This window comes from Limulus polyphemus, unplaced genomic scaffold (genome assembly GCF_000517525.1).
Source record: "Limulus polyphemus unplaced genomic scaffold, Limulus_polyphemus-2.1.2 Scaffold2600, whole genome shotgun sequence".
Taxonomy (NCBI): Eukaryota; Metazoa; Arthropoda; class Merostomata; order Xiphosura; family Limulidae; genus Limulus; species Limulus polyphemus.
Genome location: NW_013668210.1, coordinates 38,389 through 63,419, shown reverse-complemented (window position 1 = coordinate 63,419; position 25,031 = coordinate 38,389). Strand labels below are relative to the sequence as shown.

Below are 25,031 nucleotides of genomic sequence, written 5' to 3'. Positions count from 1 at the left end.
AGAACCTTGTTTTGTATTATTTAATTAACTGCATATATTACCTGTATGATCTCAATTATGTCTAAATTTACTTAGATATTTAGAAAAATAAAGAAAAGATCTTGATAGATATAATAAATTATTATGGATTTGTAAGATATGATCTATTGTGAAAAAATGTAACGGATATTAATGTTGCTAAAGAAAATAATTGTGTGTAAATACTAATCATTAATAAGAATTTGAAGTGATTTTCTAAGTGTTTCTGTGTAGTGAAAAAGAAAAATGGAGTTTTAGATCTATTTCAACAATTGTAGTTTAAAAGAAATTAAATTTCAGTTTTATAATTGCTATCATCCACTCACATTGTTTAACAATAGTGTTTTTACTATGTTATGTTTAATACCTAACATCATATTTTTACTGTAGGAGGTATTAAACATAATATATTGAAATTATTAACACTATTTTCCTTAAATTCAACTCTATATATAATTTGTTATGTGTGTACAGTGCTGTACTCGTGTGATTTATAATATGTTTACTTCTATATGTATAGCACTTCAAGAACACAAGATGTCTAGACAAATGTCTACAGATTCTGTGTCAAGTGTCAACTCTTTGTCCAGTGGTAACAGTGGAAATTCCAGATCTGGAGAAATGAGTGATGGAAAAGACAAGAAAAAGAAAAAAGGATGGGTGAGATACTAATCGTGTTACTCGTATTACAGTATATGATTGTGGATCTCTAATTATGTTATGATGTTTTATATCTTGTATAGAAATTCATGAAATGTGTTGTATTTATGAAATCAAAAGCTTCTAGTCATATGCCATAAAATTGAACCAGTTGTGTCACACGGTTTTCATAACATAATGAAAACTCGTTGATTATATCATTTTATATTTAACCAAGTAGAGGAAGATTTAATCATATCATATTTTTACTTCATGTAGTTGTAGTAGTTTCAAAGAAAAGTAGTCTGAAACTGGCCATTTTTCAACTATTAATATCTACTGGCTGAACTGAACAATTAAAAATATGTTATTATGAAGAACTTCTGACTAAAAAATAAGCAAACTATAAAGATCAGGAGAAAAATGATTTATAATTATATTATCGTGCGGATTAAGTGGTGGAAAGTCACCATTCGTATTGCATTATCTTGCACCATATAGTTGTAGATTACTAGTTGTACTGTTGCGTTTTATGTCACATAGATCATACAAACACTTTTCATCAGGTTATTGAAAATTTAATTCTTTCTAGGTGTGGGAGAGAGATCTGTATTTAAATAAGTTATATATGAAACTAGTTATAATAAGGGAGATTTAATAAACTTAAGATTCATAAAGAAATTCACACATTTATTTCTAAGATATAAAACAGTAAAAATGTCATATTCTCAAATTAAGTTATTTAGTGAGCCAAAAAAGAGGTACAGAATACTTGGTATTTAAAAAATGTTAATTTCTTTTATTTGTTTTCACATTCAGTAAACAGTTTTTCTTCTTTTTGTATATCGTCCACATATTCATTGTAGGAAAATTGTATTTTATTCATGTAGCTCCGAAGTTCTTTCAGCAAAGCCTTTTCTCGAAGTAAAAAAAATAAAAATGGATCTGTGTCTGACGTGGAAGACATTAGACAGTTTCAGTCAGATTCCTCTACTCCAAATTCTCCATTACTTGGCTCACACCATATTAATGGAGGAATACTGGGAAATACTGTCAAGTCATCACATTCCTCATCTGAGTAAGTTACATATCCTCAGCATAGGATCTAGCAAGCTAGATGTTGTACAAAAAAAATTCTCAGACGTAATTGAAGTACCTATTGTATTAAAAAATTTTGGTATAAGAAAATACTATTAGAATGTTTATTTTTTTACTAAAATAATTTTTAAAAGTCAATGTAGATATACTACATCTTGCAGTGAAACACATAATCAGTTAGAATAGAATATACAGGGGTTAATGCAACAGTTTTAATGCTTACATCCTAATGATAAAATGTTAATATATTAATATGTTCAATTAGTATATTAATAATAAAAGAAAAATTCATTTTAATACAGGATCTCTCCCTCAGCCAGAGGTAAAGTAATGTTTTTCTGGGTGACAGAGCAAGGAACTATAAATTCCAGCAATTGTTTCTTGGAGGTGTTGCATACACTGTTGGAAAGTCTGGAATCTACTGTATCCAAATATGCAATCCATATGATGGTAACATATTTCAAGAATACACATGGTTTCTGAGTGGATGCACCAACTTACCAGCAAGTCACATACAGAAATTGATTATCTCTCTTTTTTTTTTTTTTCATTATCAAACCAAATTATGTGAACTTTCTTCATTGTCTTTTTGAGGTTGGAGACCTTGTTCTTGCCTTTCTGATCTAGTAGAAGGCTACTACTACTACTATCACTACTGTACTTGTCAACACAAAACCTATTTGGAATACTGACACAGTATCTTTGACTTGATAGATGGATTTGCCCCAGCAAAGGAGATGTTAAAAAGTCAATTGTGATCATATCCACTGTGGCTGGAAAGGTTGTAAGTTGAACATCTGAGAACCTTGCAAGGGCATAGTGATGTTTGATAATTGTATGATGAAGAGGTCCTGTTACAGTCAGTGGGGCTTGGAGCTATCTGATGAAGATCTGTTGGGATCTAGTATGAAAAACAGATGTGATGATGAGTGAAGTAGAATAAGAAGGCTCACATAGTGGATCCTTCTCTACACAAGAAGTACTGTTATTAATTATGTGATTTAAGCTGATAATGTGACCAGCTATAATGTGGTTAATTTTTCCCCAATTTGTAAACGGAAAATTGTAATCATTGTATTTCATCGTATGTTACATCCTATATAAGTTTTACCAAGTCTACTAAATCTGCCATCAAAGTGTCTTAGGGAGGGAGAGACCCTGTGTTAAAGATAGCAACTATATTTGAAATGCTAAGGTCACTAATGCTCTAGAAAATGGTGAATTATCAAGTAATAGTTCAAGAATAATCACTAATTTGCATTTTCATAAACACATAACTGTAGTAAATGTTTATGTAACTTTTCATGTTTCACACTATCAAAGTTTGAAATTGGAAACTATTAGTATTTTAACCTTATTCATTTAGAGACACAGATTGATACCCTGAGGTGCAACAAGTGTTTTTGAATCATGCCATTGATATTCCAAGGGGTAATGAGTGTGTTTTTAATCCTGTTATAGAACAAAAATGTGTGCTTAGATACTAGTGAACAAAAATAGTTATGAAAGAATATTTCACTTATTTGTTTGTGATTCCAGAAAAAACTTTGAACATTGGTAACTAATTTTCTTCAATGTACTTCAATATTGTGATGCCCTTTTTTTACGTTTGTTATAAACAAATTTGTATTACATGCATTAACAATGTTCTTGAACATAATCCAGAGATGAAGGCTGAAAGTAAAAGAGTAATTAATATTCTTAGGCATTTTCTGCTTAAACAAAATTAATGTTAAAGATAGCTTTAATATTTATAAGCACATTCAACTGGCATTGACTCATATGAGAACTACCATAAATAGTCTGTACTATATTTTATATGAACAAAAATTGTTGGTGATATTGTATTTCCTTAAAAACTTTCGATATAAAATTTGATTCAAACTTTTAAAAAATGTTTATTGTTATTTATTCTAACCAGGTTATATGAGAAAGATGGTGATAGATCATCAGAGACAGTGAACAAACTCAAGAAACAGTTGAGAGAAAAAGAAATGGTTATTACAGATATTCGTCTTGAGTCTCTGACTTCAGCTCAACAACTAGAGACCCTAAAAGAAACTGTCAGCAAAATGCAGGTGCTTAAATATAGCTTACTGTGATGTTTCTAGGTGCTTAAATATAGCTTACTGTGATGTTTCTAGGTGCTTAAATATAGCTTACTGTGATGTTTCTAGGTGCTTAAATATAGCTAACTGTGATGTTTCTAGGTGCTTAAATATAGCTGACTGTGATGCTATATTTAAGCACCTAGAAACATCACAGTAAGCTATATTTAAGCACCTAGAAACATCACAGTCAGCTATATTTAAGCACCTAGAAACATCACAGTCAGCTATATTTAAGCACCTAGAAACTTACTGTGACGTTTCTAGGTGCTTAAATATAGCTTACTGTGATGTTTCTAGGTGGTTTATGTATCTTCATTGAACTTTTATTTACTAGAAATACAGTTTACTATGCATTCTTTGTTCCCCTCCCCTGATGGGTCAGTGGTAATAAGTTTACAATGGACTTACAACACTAAAATCCTGGATTTGGTTATACGTGGTAAACAGATAGCTCATTATATAGCCTTGCACTGAGAAAACAAAAACTACTACATATATTCTATTGATAAAAGTGTTGAGCTTAGAAAGAGATTTTTCATTGTTATTAGACATTACTTAGGTCCATCCCCTCTAGAAAAAAGTGGTCACAACAAGTTCTTTGTTTGATTAAATGTCAGAACAACTCATTCTCAAGTTGAAGCAAATTTATAAATATGACACATTTATGACTGTTTAATGTAAAATTTTGTTTTTATATATTTTTGTTAGAATGAAATGGTGAACTTGAAACAAGACAATAGCCGATTACAGAAACTTGTATCCACAGACTCTCTTACCTCATCTCAGACTTCCTTGCTTCTTAGAAATAGTGCTGAAAGCCTTGAAAAGAGATTAAGTGCCTCCGAATGCTCAGGACCATCTGGTCTTGGTAAGATATTTTCTATTCAGGTGTGGTAAGTTTTAGTGTGGTGAAAGTCAAAAGATAAAATAGCTGCATCAGATAAGTAGGATCACACAGTATTTGTTAAAGAAACAGAACTGAAATTCTAGAGATAAAAGATAAAAAAACCCATTAAACCTTCATAATACTTGTGATCAGTTAGTGTTTGTAAGTTGTTTCTGTATTTATAACTAAAATTGAGGGAAAATAGTTACAAGAGTATTTTGGTCTTATCTATTGTTGGTAATTTACCTCTTGATTAACAAAATTTGAAATTTCAGGACTGAGAAGTGTCTCAAGATCTTTATTAGCTACTGCTTTTGAAGCTGTCTCTTGATTTGTCAAAACCTAAAACTTTGAGAAGGGCTTTAAGTATTCATAAACATCCATTTTTCATAATGTCTTTTTAAAAAAATGAAATAACAGATTCTGATAAAAGTAATAAAATTATTCTTTGCTTAAAATGTGGTTTAATTATTTAAAGATAAAACTGTTTTCTTTTATGGTACTGGTACTATTATTTACTTAATTGTGAATAATGTCCTGAAGACAGTCTGTTCATGGTTGATAAAATGTTAGCAAATTGTTTGTGTGAATACTTTGTTATATGCAGTCAAAGCTAGGGCTGACACTCTGATACAGGTAGTATGACATTTGGGTGATGTTACCATTCAATTTAAGTTATATTGTATGTAACTAAGTCCTGTTTTGAGTCTGGTACTGATTGGTATTATTTTAGAATGGTTTTACAGATAAATTTATATTGCAAGTATACTTTATGGGGTGAATGACACTAGTGTTGGTTGATATGACATTCAATGAATGATGTGTCAATTCTCTACTCTTGCATATAACTAACGCACTGCTCAGTTCTGTGTTATTGTGTGAAACTAAAGCCTGGATCAACACTGGTAAGTTGATATGATTAAGTGTTGGAACAGTTCTGTGTTTATTGTAAGTAACATAAGGTGGGATTTAAAATCTGGCACTAGATGATATGAACTTAGGTAACAGGTCAATTCTGTGTTATTGTATGTAACTAAAGTTTGAACTGACACTCTTGTACTATTTGTTGCAAACTTAGATATTTAAGGTATACTGTGTCATTCAAGGAACGTTTCTAGTTCTGGTTAAGGAAAGAAAGAAAATTGTTATTTGTGTGTAACTAAAGCCTGGATTGACACCCTAGTACTAGATGATATATTGTTTGGTTATTTCTGTATATCAGTTCACTGTTATACTGTGCTGAGTGTAAGTAAGGCTGAGAATCACACCGTACTAGACATGACTTGATTTCACTATAAAGAAACATGTTTCAGATGAGGAGTTGAGATCAATTAAATATTTCTGTGTTTCAATTATTTAGGAAAAAAGTAAATAAGAGTTGTATTTAAATCTGAATTATTTCTCTCTCTTATAATTTATATTTCAACAGACATATACCTTACTGATGCTGCAAATGATCGAGAAGGCAAACATGTAACCATATCGGTATTTTTAGGTTGCCATGGTGATTATAACAAATTCAAAACTCAAAATGAGGTAAGAAATTTTCTAACATTCATTATAAAATTACTTTACAAAATTTTTTTATCTATATCAGTATACATTTAATTTACAACTAAGGTAAAAATAGAAATTTCAGATAATATATATCAACAAAAAGCCATCCATCCATCTGTCATGCGAATATTTCGGCTGTTGCGCTACTGATCGACAAGCAACTTCACGAAATGATGATGATTTCTGCTGCAACAAGCAAGTTTGTCTTTTTAAAATTCTTTCAGCCATATATTCATAAAACAAACGATGCATTACTTTTGGATAGTTAAACATCATCTGCCACATATTGGTCCAAGACATCAAATTATCTCCCTGTAAGTCTGTAGCATCCTTGATATAGTTAACCACCCCAAAAATATTAATGTCATCTGTAAACTTCAAAATTTTGTTGGTCTTTCCAGAGTCAATATCATTAATATAAATCACAAACAGCAGAGGACTTAACCCAGGAAGACAGTCATAATAAAATTCACTGCCTTTACTATCACAGTTAATCATTTGCAGGGTCGTACAGTTGACTAAGAAGGAATGTGTCTTTGAGAATCAGTTTTTTTGCATGTTTCAATCTATAAAGTTTTATTAAGAAGAACATTTGAACATAACTTAAAAACATACAGAAGTCAAAATGCTAATCAAGCAATATTTAAAGGAGATGACCAAATATACATAAAAAATGGTTTTCTCCATACATATATTGTTACTATATTATAATTAGTTTTAAAAAACATATTCATAAAACATTCACATAGATATAATTTTGAGAAGAAAACTTAATCATTATTTCCAATCATATGATGGTCATTCAGCTTGTTATAATATAAATCTATAGTTACTGTTTTTATGTCATGCAAAGAATCCTAAATTGTTAAAACATTAACCCAGTTGAAAATAGGATCCTCATTGGTAATTATTAATTCATGAGAAGAATATGTTCAGATTTCATATTGAAAAATACTTCTTATGAGATAACTGTGACCACAAGCTCTAATAGGACTAAAGAATAACAGGTTATTAACATTGTATGTATGTATTGATAGCTTTAAATTTTGTTTTCTTTGTTGATTATATAAGGTAAATGTTATTGAAATAAAATAGGAATAATTACAAACTTCATTTACTAATTTTAAACCATACACTCTTCTTATAGAACATCAGTGAAGTTCTTATTGGAGCTTTGTCAGTCAGTGGAAAGACAAAGTGGGATATTATGGACAATGTATTAAAACGAATTTTTAAAGTAAGGCTTTTGTTTTGGTGTTTCCGTCTATTTTTTCTTTTATAATGTACACTGCTTATGCAAGGAAGATACAATTTCTATTATGTTCATTATATCGTTAGAATATATTATTTTAAAAATACATGACTTATATATTTTATCATATATCTAATATAATAAAATATGTTTTTATATTTTTGATGTGCACTTATGAGTTTCTGTGAAAATAAATAACTACAGTTAATGACAGAATTGAGGAAAAACAAGACAATTGTACATTTCACAAATACATCATTTATTCATGACCATGGTTTTGCCAGTAAAGGCATTGACAGGTACAGGGCAAAATTATGGTCATGAATAAAGGATGTATTTATGATACATACAATTGTCTTGTTTTTCCTCAGTTCTGTAATTGTGGAGTTTCACCAAGTACTGACGGTTTCATGTATCAAGTACGGTTAAGTTTGAAGTTTAGTGAAAGCAAGTAAAGACATTAACAAAAACTTATATATATATATATGTGTGTGTGTGTGCAATAAATTTTTATTGTAAAGGACTTTTTAATCTTGCAGAAATGTGATCAACATTTTACAGAAAGACCCCAAAAAACATTTACATGAAAAGTAATGTCAAATATTTGAGCAGTGATAAATAATTAAATTCAACAAGTTTATTGGCCTATTAAGGTTTATTATAACAACACCCAATTATTTAGGAGTTCATCCATTTCATTAATTACTTTCATTTCATTCTATAGGAATATGTTCAAAGGATTGATCCAGTATCAAACCTGGGATTGAACACAGAGAGTGTTTTAAGTTACCATATAGGGGAAATTGTCCGAGCAAAAGGTAGATATTGAGCTGAAAAATAGTGAGAATAACACTGAAGTATTATGCATATTGAGCTGAAAATAATGAAAAAAAACAGTAAAGTAATATTTTTCATTAATTTGATGGACAAATTCATGTTTTAATTAATTTTGTATGCTTACTACAATGATAAGTGCCATTCAAAGCACGGATCACTAACATTTATTGCTAAAATTCTATCAGTATGTGCATCAAAACCATAGTTGTTTTTCTATGATAACTATTATTTATCAATTAGTCTGATTTTAATCTGTTTTATCATAGTTAAGAAATGTTTTCTTATCTCATTTTCAGAAATACAGTGCTCCTTCTTTAGACAATTAAATTACACTTATTCTGTCTTTGCATATTTTGTTTTTAACATCTTGTCATTAATTCATATTTATTCACTTAAAATACCAATTTATTGAAAACTAAATTCTGTAACTTTATTTCCATTTTCACCCAAACATCTAGAAAACAAAAACTCAAGTAAGTTTCTTTTTACTTTTTAATCATTTTGTAGTTAAAATTATTAGACAAGCTTTGCAGTAATTGAGGAAATGATTAAATGTTTTATAAACTTTAAACTAATAATCTTTACACTTAGAAAGTTTCAATATCCATCTTGCTTGTGTGCAAAAAGTATTTTGAAACATGTTTTCTATTCTAAGATAAGATTTATGACTGTAAAAAGTTAAAATCTCGATAACATCATAAATGAATTTTTGGGGTTTACAGATGCAGAATTACCTGAATTATTACCTTGTGGTTACCTAGTTGGTGATGACATGCAAATACGAATCACTTTAAAGGGTAAATTCACAGCTCTACAGAATTTTTTATCTCTTGTTTTTGTTGTAGCCAATAAGATTAAATAAGTAATGGTTTAAATTTATGAAACTCAAACTTTTGCATTTCAGAGATGCATGAATTATCGATATTTTTTTTACACTTCCAGTTGTGTTACTTTGTTTATCAAGTAAATTACCAGCAAAGAATTATTCTGTTAATGTAACTTACTGTGTTAGTGTAAAATTAATTAGTTAGTTGGTGAATCAATAATATATACATATATATTTAAGTTCAGTTTTTAGTATTTTTAAGGTTTCAACTTGTTAACGATATGGTTTTAACTTCTTTTTTTTTCTAGCATTATAATCTACAATTTTTATTCTCTCTAGAACTTATTGAATTGCATTTCAAAAGGAAATGATTATGTTGCTGTGCTGTGTGTGACAGTTTTTCTTTATTAGTTACAGATACTAATAATTTAGCTATTATATAAATGAGTATGTGATTGCTCCTTTACTTCATAAGCCATCACTGACTTGTAAAGCTCAGATTATTTTGTGTATTTTCTTTTGGAAAGGCACAAGTCAGAGTTCTGTGGAAGGTCTCACATTTGAAACCCTTATTCCCAAGTCTATAATTCAGCGGTATGTGTCATTGCTGATGGAGCACAGGAGGATCATTTTGTGTGGGCCAAGTGGAACGGGTAAAACCTATCTTGCTCAGAAACTTGCAGAGTATCTTGTCTTGAGGTATATTCTTTAATTGTTGTGTGGTCAAATTATCTGTGTTTCAATAAAATTAAAAAACTGGCTTGCATAAATATAATAAATACAAAGTGTTTGAACATGATTTACAAACTGACTTACATAAATATAATAAATACAAAGTGTTTGAACATGATTTACAAACTGACTTACATAAATATAATAAATACAAAGTGTTTGAACATGATTTACAAACTGACTTACATAAATATAATAAATACAAAGTGTTTGAACATGATTTACAAACTGACTTACATAAATATAATAAATACCAAGTGTTTGAACATGATTTACAAACTGACTTACATAAATATAATAAATACCAAGTGTTTGAACATGATTTACAAACTGACTTACATAAATATAATAAATACAAAGTGTGGCATAAAAATTAATAATCTAGGTTGCATTAATATAATAACCACTAGCAGCATATATGTTTTGAATTCTGTGGTTCATAAGTACAATAAAACATATTCTGAAGGAATTCTATTTAGAATAAAAAGAAAAAAACAATAATTTAAAGAACAAACATAGTTTAAAGTTGACTTTTACAAGGGAAGTTAGGTACAGTTTGTAAAATGTTTCTCTCTTGTACATGTAGGAATACTTTAATAACAACAACAACAAATATAAAGATAATCATTTCTTGTTAATAATGAAAATTACTTCTCCGTCTCTGCTTCCAAATAACACTAAAGGTAAATATTATATATGCAAATAATTTATTAACCATACTACATGCAATTAGTTCTTGGAAAATAGAAATAGTTTCAGGAAAGATGCAGGTTTTTCAACTTAGAAAATTTATTCACGTAGATATCTTTGTTTTTGTTTTATATAGAAATGGAAAAGAGGTCAGTCCTGGTGCTATAGCAACATTTGGGGTTGACCACAAGTCAGCTAAAGAACTTCGACAGTATTTAACTAATGTAGCAGAACAATGTGAGAGTAGGTAAGTTAAAAAACGTATATTTGTACATAAGACTTGATCCCTTCAAAACTGTAACTAATTATAAAAAAACACATAAAGGTGATATAAATATGCTTTAGTTGTCAGTAAGAAATATTTTAGTACTTATTAACGCTTTAACTTAGTTTAACTTTAAAAAGTACAAAATTTTTAATGCTTGTTCAATTGAAATCAAATTACTTTCAATAAAAAAATTTTATTTTCTTGATCAGAAACTCTGTATAAGAGTAATGCTCTTTTTTAAAGAAAAAGTAATATTATGTTGATGTGTTATTACTATTTTTTACTCTGTCTTTTATGACATATATTTTGCACTCATTTCAAACAGTTTTGATAACACAGGCCTGCAATGATTTTATTGTCTTGAAATTTTTATATGTTCTACAGTAATTCCTGTACGCTGAATCCGAAAATGGTATCCATTTTTCTCCATCATATACAGATTTGTCACAAAACATCATATGTACTTTTACATAAGTGAATCATTTTCATTGAAATTGGGTCACATTTTGTTATGCTTAAAATGTTGACAACCACTGGCTATAGATTTCTCTAGACCAATCATTGTGGTAAACAAAATAACAATTTGATCTAAGTAAGTTTTTTTTCTTCCCAATTTGTAAAAAAAGTCCTTACTTGATAGAAAAAAAAAGAATATTATTTTCAAAATCTGCTTAGCTAAATTATGGAAAATCCATTATTAAAACCAAAACAAATTTTATAAATTTTAAATTTGCAGGCCTGTGTAATTTGTACTACAAACTATCTAGAAAAATCATAAGTTCTTAACCTCTTATTTTTTTATAATTACACACTTTCCTTTTATTAATTATAAAGAGTTTTAGTATGGCATAATTTTCTTTTGCTTTTTTCCAGTAACCCCTCAGATCTTCCAACTGTGATAATTCTGGATAATCTCCACCATGTGGGTTCTTTAGGTGAAGTGTTCAACGGTTTCCTTAGTGCCAAATATCAGAAATGGTATTTCTATTGATATCCCACTTTTATCAAAGCTTTTATAATCCATATTAATATATAAATAAAAATACTTTAGAAAATTAAAAAAAAAAAAACCTCAAACATAAAAATATATAACACAAAAAAATCTGTTGTAAATACATCTTTATGTAACGAAATAAGATATACAGGAAATATCTGTACTATTAATGCATACAAATGATTTTGTAAGGATTGATTTTGCTAAATTTTTTAAAAAGACAATTGTTTTTGATATATATAAAGCTTCAGGTTAAGTTCTGCATATAAACAAGTAATTATATATAATATATAAACTGTGTAATTGTTTAGTTTGTATAGAGTAAGGATAACCTAATTCTGCAATAACTTTAAATAGAGTTTCCACAATCAGTGTCAAACAGCGGATTGTACAATTGAAACTGAGAATGATGACTCGTCTTTTCTTTCTCATGTTTTTCTTGTAGTCCATATATTATTGGAACAATGAACCAAGCCACTTGCTCAACAACAAACCTCCAGCTTCATCACAACTTCAGGTGAGAATTTTATAACGTACAATGTATAATATATAATATATATACTTGTCAAAATAAATTAGAGATCTAAGAACTTTATAAACAACAGTAGTAAATATTCATTTTAAATTGCATTTTTGTACATTGGTGGTATGTATTTATATTAGTGTCACAGGAATCAGATAAATTGTTGATAAATTTCACATTGACAGAAGTCAGTATATATTTGGACAATTTTTAAAATCCAGCATGATGTTTGAATAAATATTAAAACATCTTCCTAACTAAATTTTGCATTAAGAAAATGGCTCATTAATTTTACTTATTACTAGACAAAACCATTAAATCTGTTGGGATGCTTGAAAGTGAGGATATTCAAGCTCTGTTACTGTTAACTTTGGATTCAGAAAATATGATTTCCAGTTTAAGGACAAAATACCAGAAAACCAACAGTGCCAAAGAATTCCCAAGAAGTGGCAGCCAACAATCCCAATGCAATAGCAACAACAATATATAGTAACCAAGCTTGGTGAAATCTCTTTTGTTAATGCTTTGAGGCTTAATAGAAAGTTTCCATCAAGCCACTGTAATTCAAGTCACATCAAAGGTTGTTCGAAACAGGTTATACATAATCAATCTTAGAGCTTATATCCATGCTGGAGAACCAAGACTTCTGCCACTGGCACCTTGGCATCATGTGAAGAAATAATTTGGAGAGCACACCAACTAGTGATAGTTATCATGACAGGTTTGGTGGTTTTGATGATGTACAACCACAAGAGACGTACTGATCTGTACATCATTAGGAATGACACTTTTGAATGTTGTGCATTGTGGGAACAAGATCCTGTTGGTCTCTTTCTTTGGATTTAATTATATTGGGTTGATGATAATGCTTGGTCTCGGAGGTGTGCATCACTACCCAAATGCCCCACAGTGGTATGTCTGCAGACTTATACTGCAAGAAACCAGGTTTTGATATCCGTGAAGGGCAGAGCACAGATAGCCTAATGTGTAGCTTAGTGCTTAATAACAAACAACAACAATCTTACTTAAATATAATACAAAACTGTCAAGAGACTGGACTAACCAGAATTTTCTCTCAACTGTCAAAACAACATGTAGGCCATATTTCATTCCTGTTTCACCTATCATATATACTAAATCAGCTGAGAAGTGCCCTGGGGAGGGAATGGAAATACATTCCCAAGAACTCCATCCAGTATTTAGATATTCATTAAAATGGTGGAGTTAAGTGACTTGAAATAAACACAGAAACTATTAAATTTCACATAAATTTTCTGAGAATTGTAGTTTTTATAACCCTGATTTGTGGTGTTGCAATAGATTCCCCCGAAATGTCAAGTGGCAATGTGTTAAAGGGCTGTTGTAAATCGTTTTTCCATAATTACAACCTGATATGTTATAACGTTGTCATAAGAATATGATAGTTTTTAATACTGTACGAGTTATAATTTTGTACCTTGCAAAGGTGATGGTTTGAAACATTTGTCACAGTTTAAGGTAACAATTTCGTGACTCCATTTCAAATCATGGGCCATTTTCTTCATCACATCTTACTTTCATCAGAAACACTTATGTGAATAATAAATCATTTTAACTTCAGAAAAGGAATAACTAGTGAATGTTTTTTGTATATGTTTATGTATGTATGTGTCTGATTTATTTATCTTTATTTTAAAAGAAAGAAATTTTCAACATTTGTAAGATTGTGAAGTTGTTTTTGGTTTATTTCTTTCATCATAGTTTTGAAATATCCAATTTTGGAAAACATTTGATACATTATTTACATTGTCTTAAGTGTGTACACATATACATAATCTGGTCAAGAAATGTGTATTATTTATTTTCATATAGGTGGGTCCTTTGTGCTAATCACATGGAACCTGTGAAGGGGTTCTTAGGCAGATACCTCAGGAGAAAACTTGTAGAACATGAAATCCAGAGTGGTTCACAGAATCCAGAACTTACTACTATTATTGATTGGATGCCAAAGGTGTGGGCACATTTGAATAAGTTTCTAGAAACCCATAGTTCATCTGATGTTACTATTGGTAAGTGACAAATTTCAAAAGACTATGATAATTTGATGTTTCCAGAAAAAACAATTAAACATGCTATCTAAATGTGAGTGCAAAAAAAGTATTATTTTTTCTTCTGGGGATATTCGAAGAAAGAAGAGTTTTTAATGTTATTTATTAGAAACAGTTGGTACATTATTTCAGTATTTTAACTTTTTTTTTTTTTACTTTCTTAAATATTTTCATATTTCCAGAAGTAGAAATAGTGTGGAGACAGTGATGCTTCTTAAAAAAAAAATAGAAGTTATCTGTTGAACAACAAGATATAATGGACCCGTAACTGTGGACTAGTGGGTCATCTTTTTGAATATGTACCTCTGGATCTAGATTCATCTTTGTTTTGGATCCATAATTTTGTGGCTGGAGGTTTAGATATGTAACTATGGATTCCTTTTCCTTTTGGGCTTGTAGAGTTTCTTACAAACAGATTTATCAGTCTGTACATGTTAAATTGCTACTGTTTAAATATTAAAGACATTTCTCTGTTTTTTTTAATTAACAATTTTGTTTTACTTTTATTCATCCCTTATCATGTATTATGGTAGTTTTATTATGTTGTTTTAAGTAATCAGTTTAAAAAAAAATTAAAAAGCTTAACAGTGTTATGTGCTTGTAATGAAAATGCAAAGAAAAATTTGTACTCAAGTTATATGTTCATTCATAATACAATACCAATTTTAGGGATAAAGAAGTAGCCACTGTTATAATTTCTGTTAATTCTTTTACACACACACACACATATATATATATATAAGGATTGCTTAATATTACCTAACTTGCTGCCATTAAATATCACACATATGTATCATTTCCAGGTCCCAGATTATTCCTGTCATGCCCTATAGATGTTGCTAGTTCCCAAGTTTGGTTTACAGATCTGTGGAATTACAGTATTGTTCCATACCTCTTAGAGGCAGTCAGGGAAGGTTTACAGGTACACTGTTTTATTCATTAGCTCTGAAAATTAACGTACACTTGTTTTTAAAGATGTGTCTGTAGAAGTTAAAATTGTTTTTTTAGTTTTTAATATATCAATATAGTTCTATGGTAACTAGATATTATACAAAAGTTAGTTTATAAACCTCAATCAATAACATTTTGATCATGTCTTCTAAACAATAATTTTGGATTTTTCAAGATGTATCATTCTGTTGTTGCTCCCATATGTCCAAATTAAGCAGTAAGTACAAAGAAAATACTGTGTGTAACCATTAATTTATACTTGTACTTTAGTGGTGCAATACTTTAATGCAATTCTCTGATAATGAATTAATTAGCATCTTTCTTCTATCTAAACAGTTTTACTTGGAATAAATATATAACTATAAATTTCACCTTTACATTTTGTACAGTTTAATATTCTGCTGTAGTTACAAAGTCACTTTTCCAGCCTCTGGTTATTATCTATATGGTAATTGAGTATTCATCTGTAATTTTTATTATCTATAGTTATATGGTCGCCGGGCTCCCTGGGATGATCCAGCAGATTGGGTTTATGAATCTTACCCATGGCCAACTTCAGGGGAAGGTGAGTGGCCTCAGTTGCTACGACTGCGGCCAGAGGATGTGGGATACGAAAGTCATCCATCACCAGGTGCAACTACCAAAGGTTCCCAAGGAGCTCAAAGTGATGTAGAAGCTGATCCTTTGGTAAGATGGTTTTTCCATCAGAAGATGAACATAATGCAGTTTTTTATTACCTACTTCTTAATAGTTTTATACTGGTATACATAGCTGAAAATTGCAAATTAGTTTCATTTTAAAACTTAACTACTTGTATTGGTAATTCTGTAATTTCAATACTTAACTTAATCCAACACTGATGAACAATATACTTCCCATCACTAATTTGTTTATATATACGCTGTTACCTACATCAGTTATTAAAATTTAATAGAACAGGTTTAACCAACTCTGAAAATTTAGTATCAAAATTCATTTATGGCAATTAGTAAGTGTAGTTCTTGAAAGAGTCACTTATGACATTATCTCATTACTTCTGAGGCCAATAAAATCTTCTGACACATTTTATTAATAAAAAATGTTTTCTTCAGTCTTTGCTCCTGATGAAGAAATAAGAAAATCAAAAATTTAATATAACTATCGCAAGTCATGCACGATCTTATATGCTGAAAATGTTTGTCTACCACAGTCCTATTTTCTGTACTTATATGCCCAAATATGTCGTTCTTGTTGTTATTATAATCATTCAAGAATACTTTTTACCAAAATTACTTAAAATTGACTTTATAATCAACAAATGAGAATGATGAATAATTTTAATGAACTAAATATTAAGAAATAAAATATGTTTAAAATGGATTTTTCTCCATTGGAATAAAAATAGAAAAAAATAAAGCTTAATTCTAGAATTAAAACAATTTTATATATATCATATAAGTTCTATATATATGAATTACTGTTTCTTTACAGCTAAACATGCTTATGAGATTACAAGAAGCTGCAAGCTGCTCAAGTCCTCATGGTAACGATGGCGACACTACTATCAGTGATCATGATCATACTTTTACTTCCACTGACCTCATGACTGGAGATACTGTGGAATCTACACTTTGAGAACATCCATCTAAGTCTCTCTCTTTGTCTGAAAACTATTAGCACAGACATGAACTTTCAGACTCTGTATTAAAATTTACTAGGAATGATCTACTTCTGAAAGAAATGTTTCACTTTTGTAAAGTTCTTCAAAGTATTTCTTTGCTTTTAAGAAAAATACACGTGTACTAAAGTTTTGTAAAATAGTCATTTTCGGAAGGAAATATTGAAAAACTTTTGTATGATTATTTGAAATTTATATCTCAACTGTTGATTTCTATGTATCTTATTAACATGGTGTGTTATTAGATAAGTTTATATACGAAGAACAAAACATGCAAGGATATGTCATACAGAATTTGGGTGGTTCTGTTATGAAAGCAGAAAGTGCTCTTTTAAGAAAAAATTAAAAGTTCAAGGAAGTCATTTTTAATGTTGCAACTTCATTCTAAGATACAACCTAGTACAACAGATATGTTATTTAGTGGTATGATCACACGTATTGTAATATTTATTTGTAGCATCACAAACTTGTAATTATATTTTTTTAACTAGACCTTTTTTTAGAAATAACAGATGGTAAATTTATAACAGTACGACAAGGTTATTTGCACAACTGAGAATTTGTAATGTGACATATTTTTATTTATTTATGGAGCAAGTGCATTTATACTGTATGTTGTGATATTTTGTACTGTTCTGATATGATTACCACATTTAGAATTAAGTGCTAGAAAAAACGTTATTTATTTTTCTGGTGTGATACTTCAACTAAGTGGGTTCTGCTATTACTGAGTAATATAAAAATATGTTTTACATTTTAGCTAGCTTTAGATGGACTCACTTTGTATTAATATTGGGTTTTATACCTTTGCGAGCTGTAGATGGGTTCTGCTAATACTTAACACTGCACATGAACATTGATTTAACTGGTAATATACTTAAGTTGGGTTGTAAAAGTTCGTGCCAGTTTTATTCATAAACTGTTCACCTAAATTCCACTTCTTTTCAAAGTATAAACTAAACAAAGTTTTTCTTTCTCTTCTCAAATGAACGTTATAAGTACACAAGTACGTTTTTATATCTAAATGCATAAATAACTGTAACGAATCAGTACATTTCTAGACACACCAAAGAAATGTGTGTACTTTAAGTAATTTCTTTATAATTAAAATTCTTATCAATTCCACTAAATTGAACCATATTTTATCAAGGTTGTCTAATTTGAGAGAAGAACTCTTCTTCTTTTTTTTTTATTATTATTATTAAGATTAAAAAAGGATTGTGGTATAATGGGTGATTAAAAATGGGGACTAGAACAAGAGTCCGCCATCAGAACTTTTACTGGTACTCTAAACAAGTTTCCAAGCTGTACATTTCAGCGTTTGTGGAATCCTACTCGTGGTCTATCAAATCAAGGAGCTGTAGTCTGTAGAATCACAATGTTGTAAATGAACTGAGAACGTGAAGATATACGCACCGAAGGTTCGTCAACCATCATAATCAAAGGCGTTCAATTATGTTGTCCTGAACAAAGTATTGCATAACTCAGAAGTAACACCAGTTTTGGGGCACTTGATTAGCTTGTCGTGGGTAATTGAGTTATCTATAGTGTATAATGCTAGTGATGAAAGGTAGCATAGTACGTACTGTAAAATCTGGTAAGATGTGTTTTAGCTTCCACGCCTGATATTTTCTATAGTAAAGGAATATCTTCTGTCACTTTGTATACCTTGGTGTATCTGTGAGCACTCGTGTAGCTGTTCTATACAACTTGTAGTAACAGGTTATAAAAAAAATAAACTTAATAATGTGTGTGTGTGTGTTCTGACTTGTATGTTTTTATTTTTGTGGCGGAGTGGAACATTCGTTTGTGTTCTTTTATTTTTAACCAAAGACTGCGATAATGTATGAATAATTGTTTTGTTTTTGATAATATTAAAACTCTAGAAAAGTGTGTTATTTCAATCAATTTGACATACAAGAAGATTTCTCTAATGTATATGCTTATAAAGCTTATTTAATTTGTATGCCATAATGTGTAAGTAACGTCATTACCTTTTTGTAACCAACTGAATATAAAATAACTCCCACCTTCACCCCGGTCAGTCTGACCTCAGTATTTTTTTGCCTTCCTTCTCCTCCGGTCAGTTTGACCTTAGTATTTTGTCTAAAATTGTAAAGCTGTCTTGTATAGATTTTGTAAATAAAACAAAATGTTTTTGACAGAGGATTTTGCATTCTTGATTAACAAAAATAAAAAAAAGTCGTCTCGTTACACATTAAATATTTTCTGTAAACTACATGTTTTTATATTTATCCTATATGGTTATACAGCGTAGCTCGTTGAGATAAGATAATACCAAAAAGTGAAGTTAGTAGATCAATTTTAGTATCCAGTTGTAAGCGAAGGCCTAATGCCTAATTTAATTGAAAGGTTTACAGTCTACTGTGCATTTGTATATGCAACCTCTTAGGGCTAAAAGGGGCATTAGAACATGATATAAAAACTACTTCCTTGACGCCTTTAATTAAAAAAATATTCTTTGCCTTCTTTTTTTTTAAACTGAAATATAATAAATTTTGTGATGTTTCACTTCTTGATTTCAAGATACCCGACCCCCAGTGGTACAGCGGGCTTACAACGCTAGAATCCGGGTTTCGATACCCGTGGTGGGCAGACCACAGATAGCCCATTGTGTAGCTTTATGCTTAATTACGAACAAACAAACTTCTGACTTATTTCAACAAATAAAAGTTGATATTAAAGCCGGCTGTGATTTTTCCTCTAAAATACTACTGACTTATTTCAACAAATAAAAGTTGATTGGTAAATATTTTAGGGTGTCCTATATGATATTATTTGAGCCTCAGTTTGAAGTCCATTAAAAATGGTTGACATTTTTAATGGACTTCAAACTGAGGCTCAAATAATATCATATAGGGCACCCTAAAATATTTACCAATTTCGGAAAATGACCTTATGGATACAAAGAACGAGGGAACATAGCTACGATGAGATTATTTACTAAAAGGTATGTCTACCTTTGTGACGGAACTTGTTGAGATACCTATATTTATCAGGACAATATAATGCTGTTGATAATATAATCGACTGAATTTTATTACTTTTTTTTTTAAGTTACGGATAATAAGAACAAATCAGACTCATGAGAAACTATATTCATATTCAGATCAGCTTATATTGTTATGTAAAGCTAAGTTCAAACACAGGACATAAAACAAACAGATGTAATTTTATTCAAATCAGGTATACAACAATACTTTAAATTTTTTCGTTCTTGTAACTATTATTCTCCAAAAATGGTGAAATAGCTTTTATTAATCTAAAAAATATCAATTGTTTCTTTACGGAAATAACATTTCGTTTTCGGAAGTTCTAACAAATCACTACTAATTATTTCATTTTTTTTTTTTTCACTCACCTCCTACCTAGAAAGTCGGGATTTTTTATAGTAGTAAACTTACCACCTTTTACAAGAAATAAAAGACATGGGAATGAGAACGAAAATGTTAGTTGTTTTTTTCAAGTTTTATGGTTCAATAAATCCTGAGCTTTCCTGCACGTATAAGTTATAAAGATGAAAATAACAAACATGAAAACTTGAAACGAGAAGTACTGGAGGCAATGTAAACAAAGCAATGGATAAACTCCTAAAAACTAATTTTGGCTTCGCTAAAATGGCATCATTGATTAAATCATAGTGCTGTGTTTAAGGAGACACGCCCACAAGTTTTTGTCGGTTCTCTTCCAAAAGATTTTCTCGGTTTTTGTACAAGTATTCTCGGATGTGTTCTAAACCAGAAATCACACAAGTTGCCATTCCTGATCTATCAAAACGGAGTTCCGTGGCATGGTACCATTCGTTTGTCTTCCAATCAAAGCATTCTACGTTGACAATAGTTGACAATCCGTTGAAGCCACCTATGACGTAGATCATGTCGTCGATAACCTAAACAAGAAAAGGATATTTACATACATACAAACAGAAGTATAGCCTACAGTTTTATTTATTATAAGTTGTATTATGTTACCTCTTCTTTTTTTTACCCCATTCCAAAATTAGACCCTAAAATGTACTATTTGACTTTTATCTATATCTTACCGTCTGCTGGTGGTACGACAATAGATTTACGGATTAACAACGCCAATATTCGGGTTCGATTCCCCGCGGTGGATTGTGTGTAAAAAGCCCATTCTGTAGCTTTGCACGAAGAAAACAAAATCTTTCTTACCTCCATTCCAAAGTTAGATCTTGAAGTGTACATTTCCGGTACTTCTGACCAAGTGTTAGACATTGGGTCAAACTTTTCCCCTGTAGTTAGTCTGGAGCTCCCATCACAACCCCCCAAGACATACACCATATTATTGTACGTGGCACAGCAACATCCTTTTCTTCCAGTGGTCATTGGACGAACCAACGTCCATTGATCACTCATGGAGTCATAATATTCCACTGAAGATATACAGTCAAAGCCATCAAAACCACCTGCGATGAAAATATAACTGTTCCAAACGGTGGCACTTGCGTCGCTTCTTGGATAATTCATTTTTTGAATCACTGTCCACTATGTAAAGAAAACGCATAAAATAAGATGTTTATCTAAACATTGGTTAGGTTTTGAAGTTATTCTGAATGTGATGCACAAAATAATGGACACAAACTTAAACGTATTGCAAAGCATTGTAAATTAACAGCTTTATTATTTGTCTTTCTGTTGTTTAAGAGGGGACCAATCGGAAGATTGTACTTAACAGTTGGGATATACAAATAAAAATGTTACAGAATAATAATTTAAACCCTTTTTTATTCAACAATCATCATCAGTCTTGTTTGTTTTCAGAATATCGTGAAAAGCTATACATAGGGGTTGTCCGCACAACCTAACCTATTTTGAACTGATATACTAAAGGAAAAACGAATCTAGGTGATAAAGATACGGGTAAAAAAGAGAAAGAAAAATAAAGACAAAGAAAACACGACAATGAAAGAAAGTCAATCGAAAAAAAAAACACAAAAAGTATTTTGGAAAACTTTATCAATAACAACCAAGTCAAACAGATATAGTATATTTACGGACTATTAATTCATAACAGGGTTTACGTTTGTATGTTATAACAAAAAAGTAAAATGCTTATTTAGGAATTTATTTTATACCATTCCTAAAATATAGGACTTATTTCTTTTTTCCTATCAGTGTAATTTTCTTTGTCTTTTTTTTTCCGATTGACTTATTCTTCTTTGTCTTTTTTACCCTTGTCTTTACTACCGCCACTGAGGAAAAACAGCTAGTCAACAACACCCACCATCAACCCTCGTGCTAATCTTGTTGCACCAACTAGTGGGATTTGTCTGTCACTCATAATTCACCCATAGATTCAAAACGCAAAGTGACTTTTTTGCAGCAATGGTACGCGAAATTTGAAGTCATTAATTTACGATCTAGGCACGCTAACCACTTTGCCCCACCCAGCCCTTATCAGTACATTGTGCAACATGTGTAAGGACATATTTTATTCATGTTCATCAAGAAATACCTCAAGTGTTTGAAATAGTTTTAAAACCTCAAATTACATATAATCTCACTACATATTCATATTTGAAGAATTTAACCATCGTAAAACGTAGTTTTGTCATAAGTGCCATGGGTGTTTACAGGATTTTGGAAAGACGGATCTAAATGTTGGACTAGTTAGTATACGAGCTTATTGATATATATATATATAAGCCTAATTGTATAATATGTGTGTACTTTGTTTGAAGTTAAACGCAAAGCTACACAAAGGATTATCTGTACTCTGCCCACCACGGATATCGAAACCCGGTTTCTAGCGTTGTGAGTCCGCAGCATACCGTTGTGCCACTGGGGGCTCTGTACTTTGTATCAGTCATTGAATGCTATAATTAAACTAATTGTATTTCAAAACAAATATGTTCTTTTGAAGTCGAATTATTGTCTCATTATTTATTTCTCACTTTTATCTAGTTAGCATAACGTACTGTAAATATGAGAGTCCGTAATGCATGTCCTGTGCGCGTCCTGTTTCCGCAAGATCGCGTTCCGCATTTTCGAGCCGTAGGATCGTTATAAGAATGACAGTCAAATCTTCTATTTGATAAAAGTAGTTCAAGAGTTGGCGGTAGGGTCTGTTTTGCCTCTATCATTTTAAAACTAGGGATGGCAAGTGCAGATGACTTCTGTATACTTTTGCATAAGAGTGACAGTCGAATCTCCTATTGGATAAAAATAGTCCAAGAGCTAGTGGCGGGTACTGTCTGTCCTCTCTCAGTATAAAGTTAGGGACAGGAAGCGCAGATAACCATTCTGTATAGCTTTGCACGAATATCCGAAACATAAAAGTCACTTTTATGGTGTGTTCGTCTTTTTCAAGCTGGCAATGCATGATTATAATTAATTTCCTTGTTATTAGACATTAGTATCAAGTCTATTATATTTTCTTGACACTGCATTCTATATCTAGTCCCTTGGGGATTTTCAAGAATGAAACGAGTGTATAGTAAAAGTATTCCAGTCACATTATGTCCCGGCCGGCCTAATGAGCTCTGGATTGAGCGAAATGCGTTGGCAATGGATACGGCGAACATACTGTGATTGGAAAACTTCGAATTATTGAAAATCGCTAAAGAACTAGATACAAAATGCAGTATTAAAAATATAATAGGTCTAATACTAATATTTAATGACAAGCAAATTAATTAAACTTATTTTTAACTCTTGATGCTTTTTATAATAACTTAGGTTATCATTATCTGTACTCATTTCAGTTTGCTTCCTGTCATTTTCCTTTCAAATATTTTCTATAATTATCTTTTTTTGGCTTTGTGTTTATTGGTCTGTTTGTGTATATCTCTGCTTTTTTATTTTTGATGCAATTTTCAAGTATTTTAAGAGTCAAAGTATAGCGTCGACTATTATTAAAAAATAATCGTTATATATCATATAAAAAAAGAATTCCAACATTTCACATTCAGGAACTTTAGTTTAACTTGATTCAAACAGAAACACCGTCGGCGTGTATATTCGTTTTGGATTGGTTTGGTGTATTTGGAATTTCTCGCAAAGCTACTCGATAAACTAATAGGAAGGCAGCTAGTCAACATTACCCACCCCCAACTCTTAGGTTACTCTTTTACCAACGAATAGTGAGATTGACCGTCACTTTATAACGCCCCCACGGTTCAAAGGACGAGAATGTTCGGTGACAGGAATTCGAACCTGCGACCAGTAGATTACGAGTCGAACACCCTAACCAATAAATCATACCAAGCTGACAACGCAGGAGCATAGTTTCTGTAAACGGCTGTAACGGTTACATTATTTGAGGTGTAGAATTAAAGCTTTCCAGCACAGTTCACGTTGGGGCTTGGTATGACCCAATGGTTAGGATGCTCGAATCGCAACTTGTAGGTCGCGAGATCGAAACCCATCGTCAAACATGCTCGCCTTTTCATCCGTGGTGGCGTTATAATGGGATGGTCAATCATAATCTTCGTCGGTCAAAAATTGGCAGTGGATGTTGTTGACTATCTGCCTTCCTCTTAGTCTATCACTTCAAAATTAAGAACGGCTATCACAGGTAGCCCTCGAGTAGCTTTGCGCGAAATTCAACAGACAAACAGTTTGCGTTGAATGTTTACATTGATTTCTTTATCACCCAGGCCCGGCATGGCCAGGTGGTTAGGACGCTCGACTCGCAATCTGCGGGTCGCGGGTTCGCATCCCCATCCCACTAAACATGCTCGCCCTTTCAGCCGTGGGGGCGTTATAATGTGACGGTCAATCCCACTATTCGTTGGTAAAAGAGTAGCTCAAGAGTTGGACGGTGGGTGGTGATGACTAGCTGCCTTCCCTCTAGTCTTACACTGCTAAATTAGGGACGGCTGGCGCAGATAGCCCTCGTGTAGCTTTGCGCGAAATTCAAAAC

The 25,031-nt window shown here is 31.1% G+C and overlaps 2 protein-coding genes across 2 annotated transcripts in view; one reads left to right on the top strand and one right to left on the bottom strand.

Moving 5' to 3' along the window:
- Window positions 1–19,293, top strand: part of LOC106467402 (neuron navigator 3-like) — a gene marked incomplete at its 5' end in the record, with an annotated part of 120,729 nt that extends 101,436 nt beyond the window's left edge. Inside the window, 17 exons of the mRNA XM_022395579.1 lie at window positions 539–678; window positions 1,548–1,735; window positions 3,677–3,833; window positions 4,575–4,734; window positions 6,182–6,288; window positions 7,457–7,546; window positions 8,286–8,379; window positions 8,857–8,871; window positions 9,121–9,195; window positions 9,752–9,923; window positions 10,783–10,893; window positions 11,788–11,892; window positions 12,354–12,425; window positions 14,283–14,479; window positions 15,322–15,440; window positions 15,956–16,156; window positions 16,940–19,293. Coding sequence (XP_022251287.1) covers window positions 539–678; window positions 1,548–1,735; window positions 3,677–3,833; window positions 4,575–4,734; window positions 6,182–6,288; window positions 7,457–7,546; window positions 8,286–8,379; window positions 8,857–8,871; window positions 9,121–9,195; window positions 9,752–9,923; window positions 10,783–10,893; window positions 11,788–11,892; window positions 12,354–12,425; window positions 14,283–14,479; window positions 15,322–15,440; window positions 15,956–16,156; window positions 16,940–17,083 — 2,147 coding nt within the window. The remainder of the gene's footprint in view (window positions 1–538; window positions 679–1,547; window positions 1,736–3,676; window positions 3,834–4,574; window positions 4,735–6,181; window positions 6,289–7,456; window positions 7,547–8,285; window positions 8,380–8,856; window positions 8,872–9,120; window positions 9,196–9,751; window positions 9,924–10,782; window positions 10,894–11,787; window positions 11,893–12,353; window positions 12,426–14,282; window positions 14,480–15,321; window positions 15,441–15,955; window positions 16,157–16,939) is intronic.
- A 1,503-nt stretch (window positions 19,294–20,796) lies between these two features.
- Window positions 20,797–25,031, bottom strand: part of LOC106467400 (kelch-like protein 10) — a 12,688-nt gene continuing 8,453 nt past the window's right edge. Inside the window, exons 5-6 of the mRNA XM_013927750.1 lie at window positions 21,320–21,652; window positions 20,797–21,036 (exon numbers count right to left, since the gene is read on the bottom strand). Coding sequence (XP_013783204.1) covers window positions 20,797–21,036; window positions 21,320–21,652 — 573 coding nt within the window. The remainder of the gene's footprint in view (window positions 21,037–21,319; window positions 21,653–25,031) is intronic.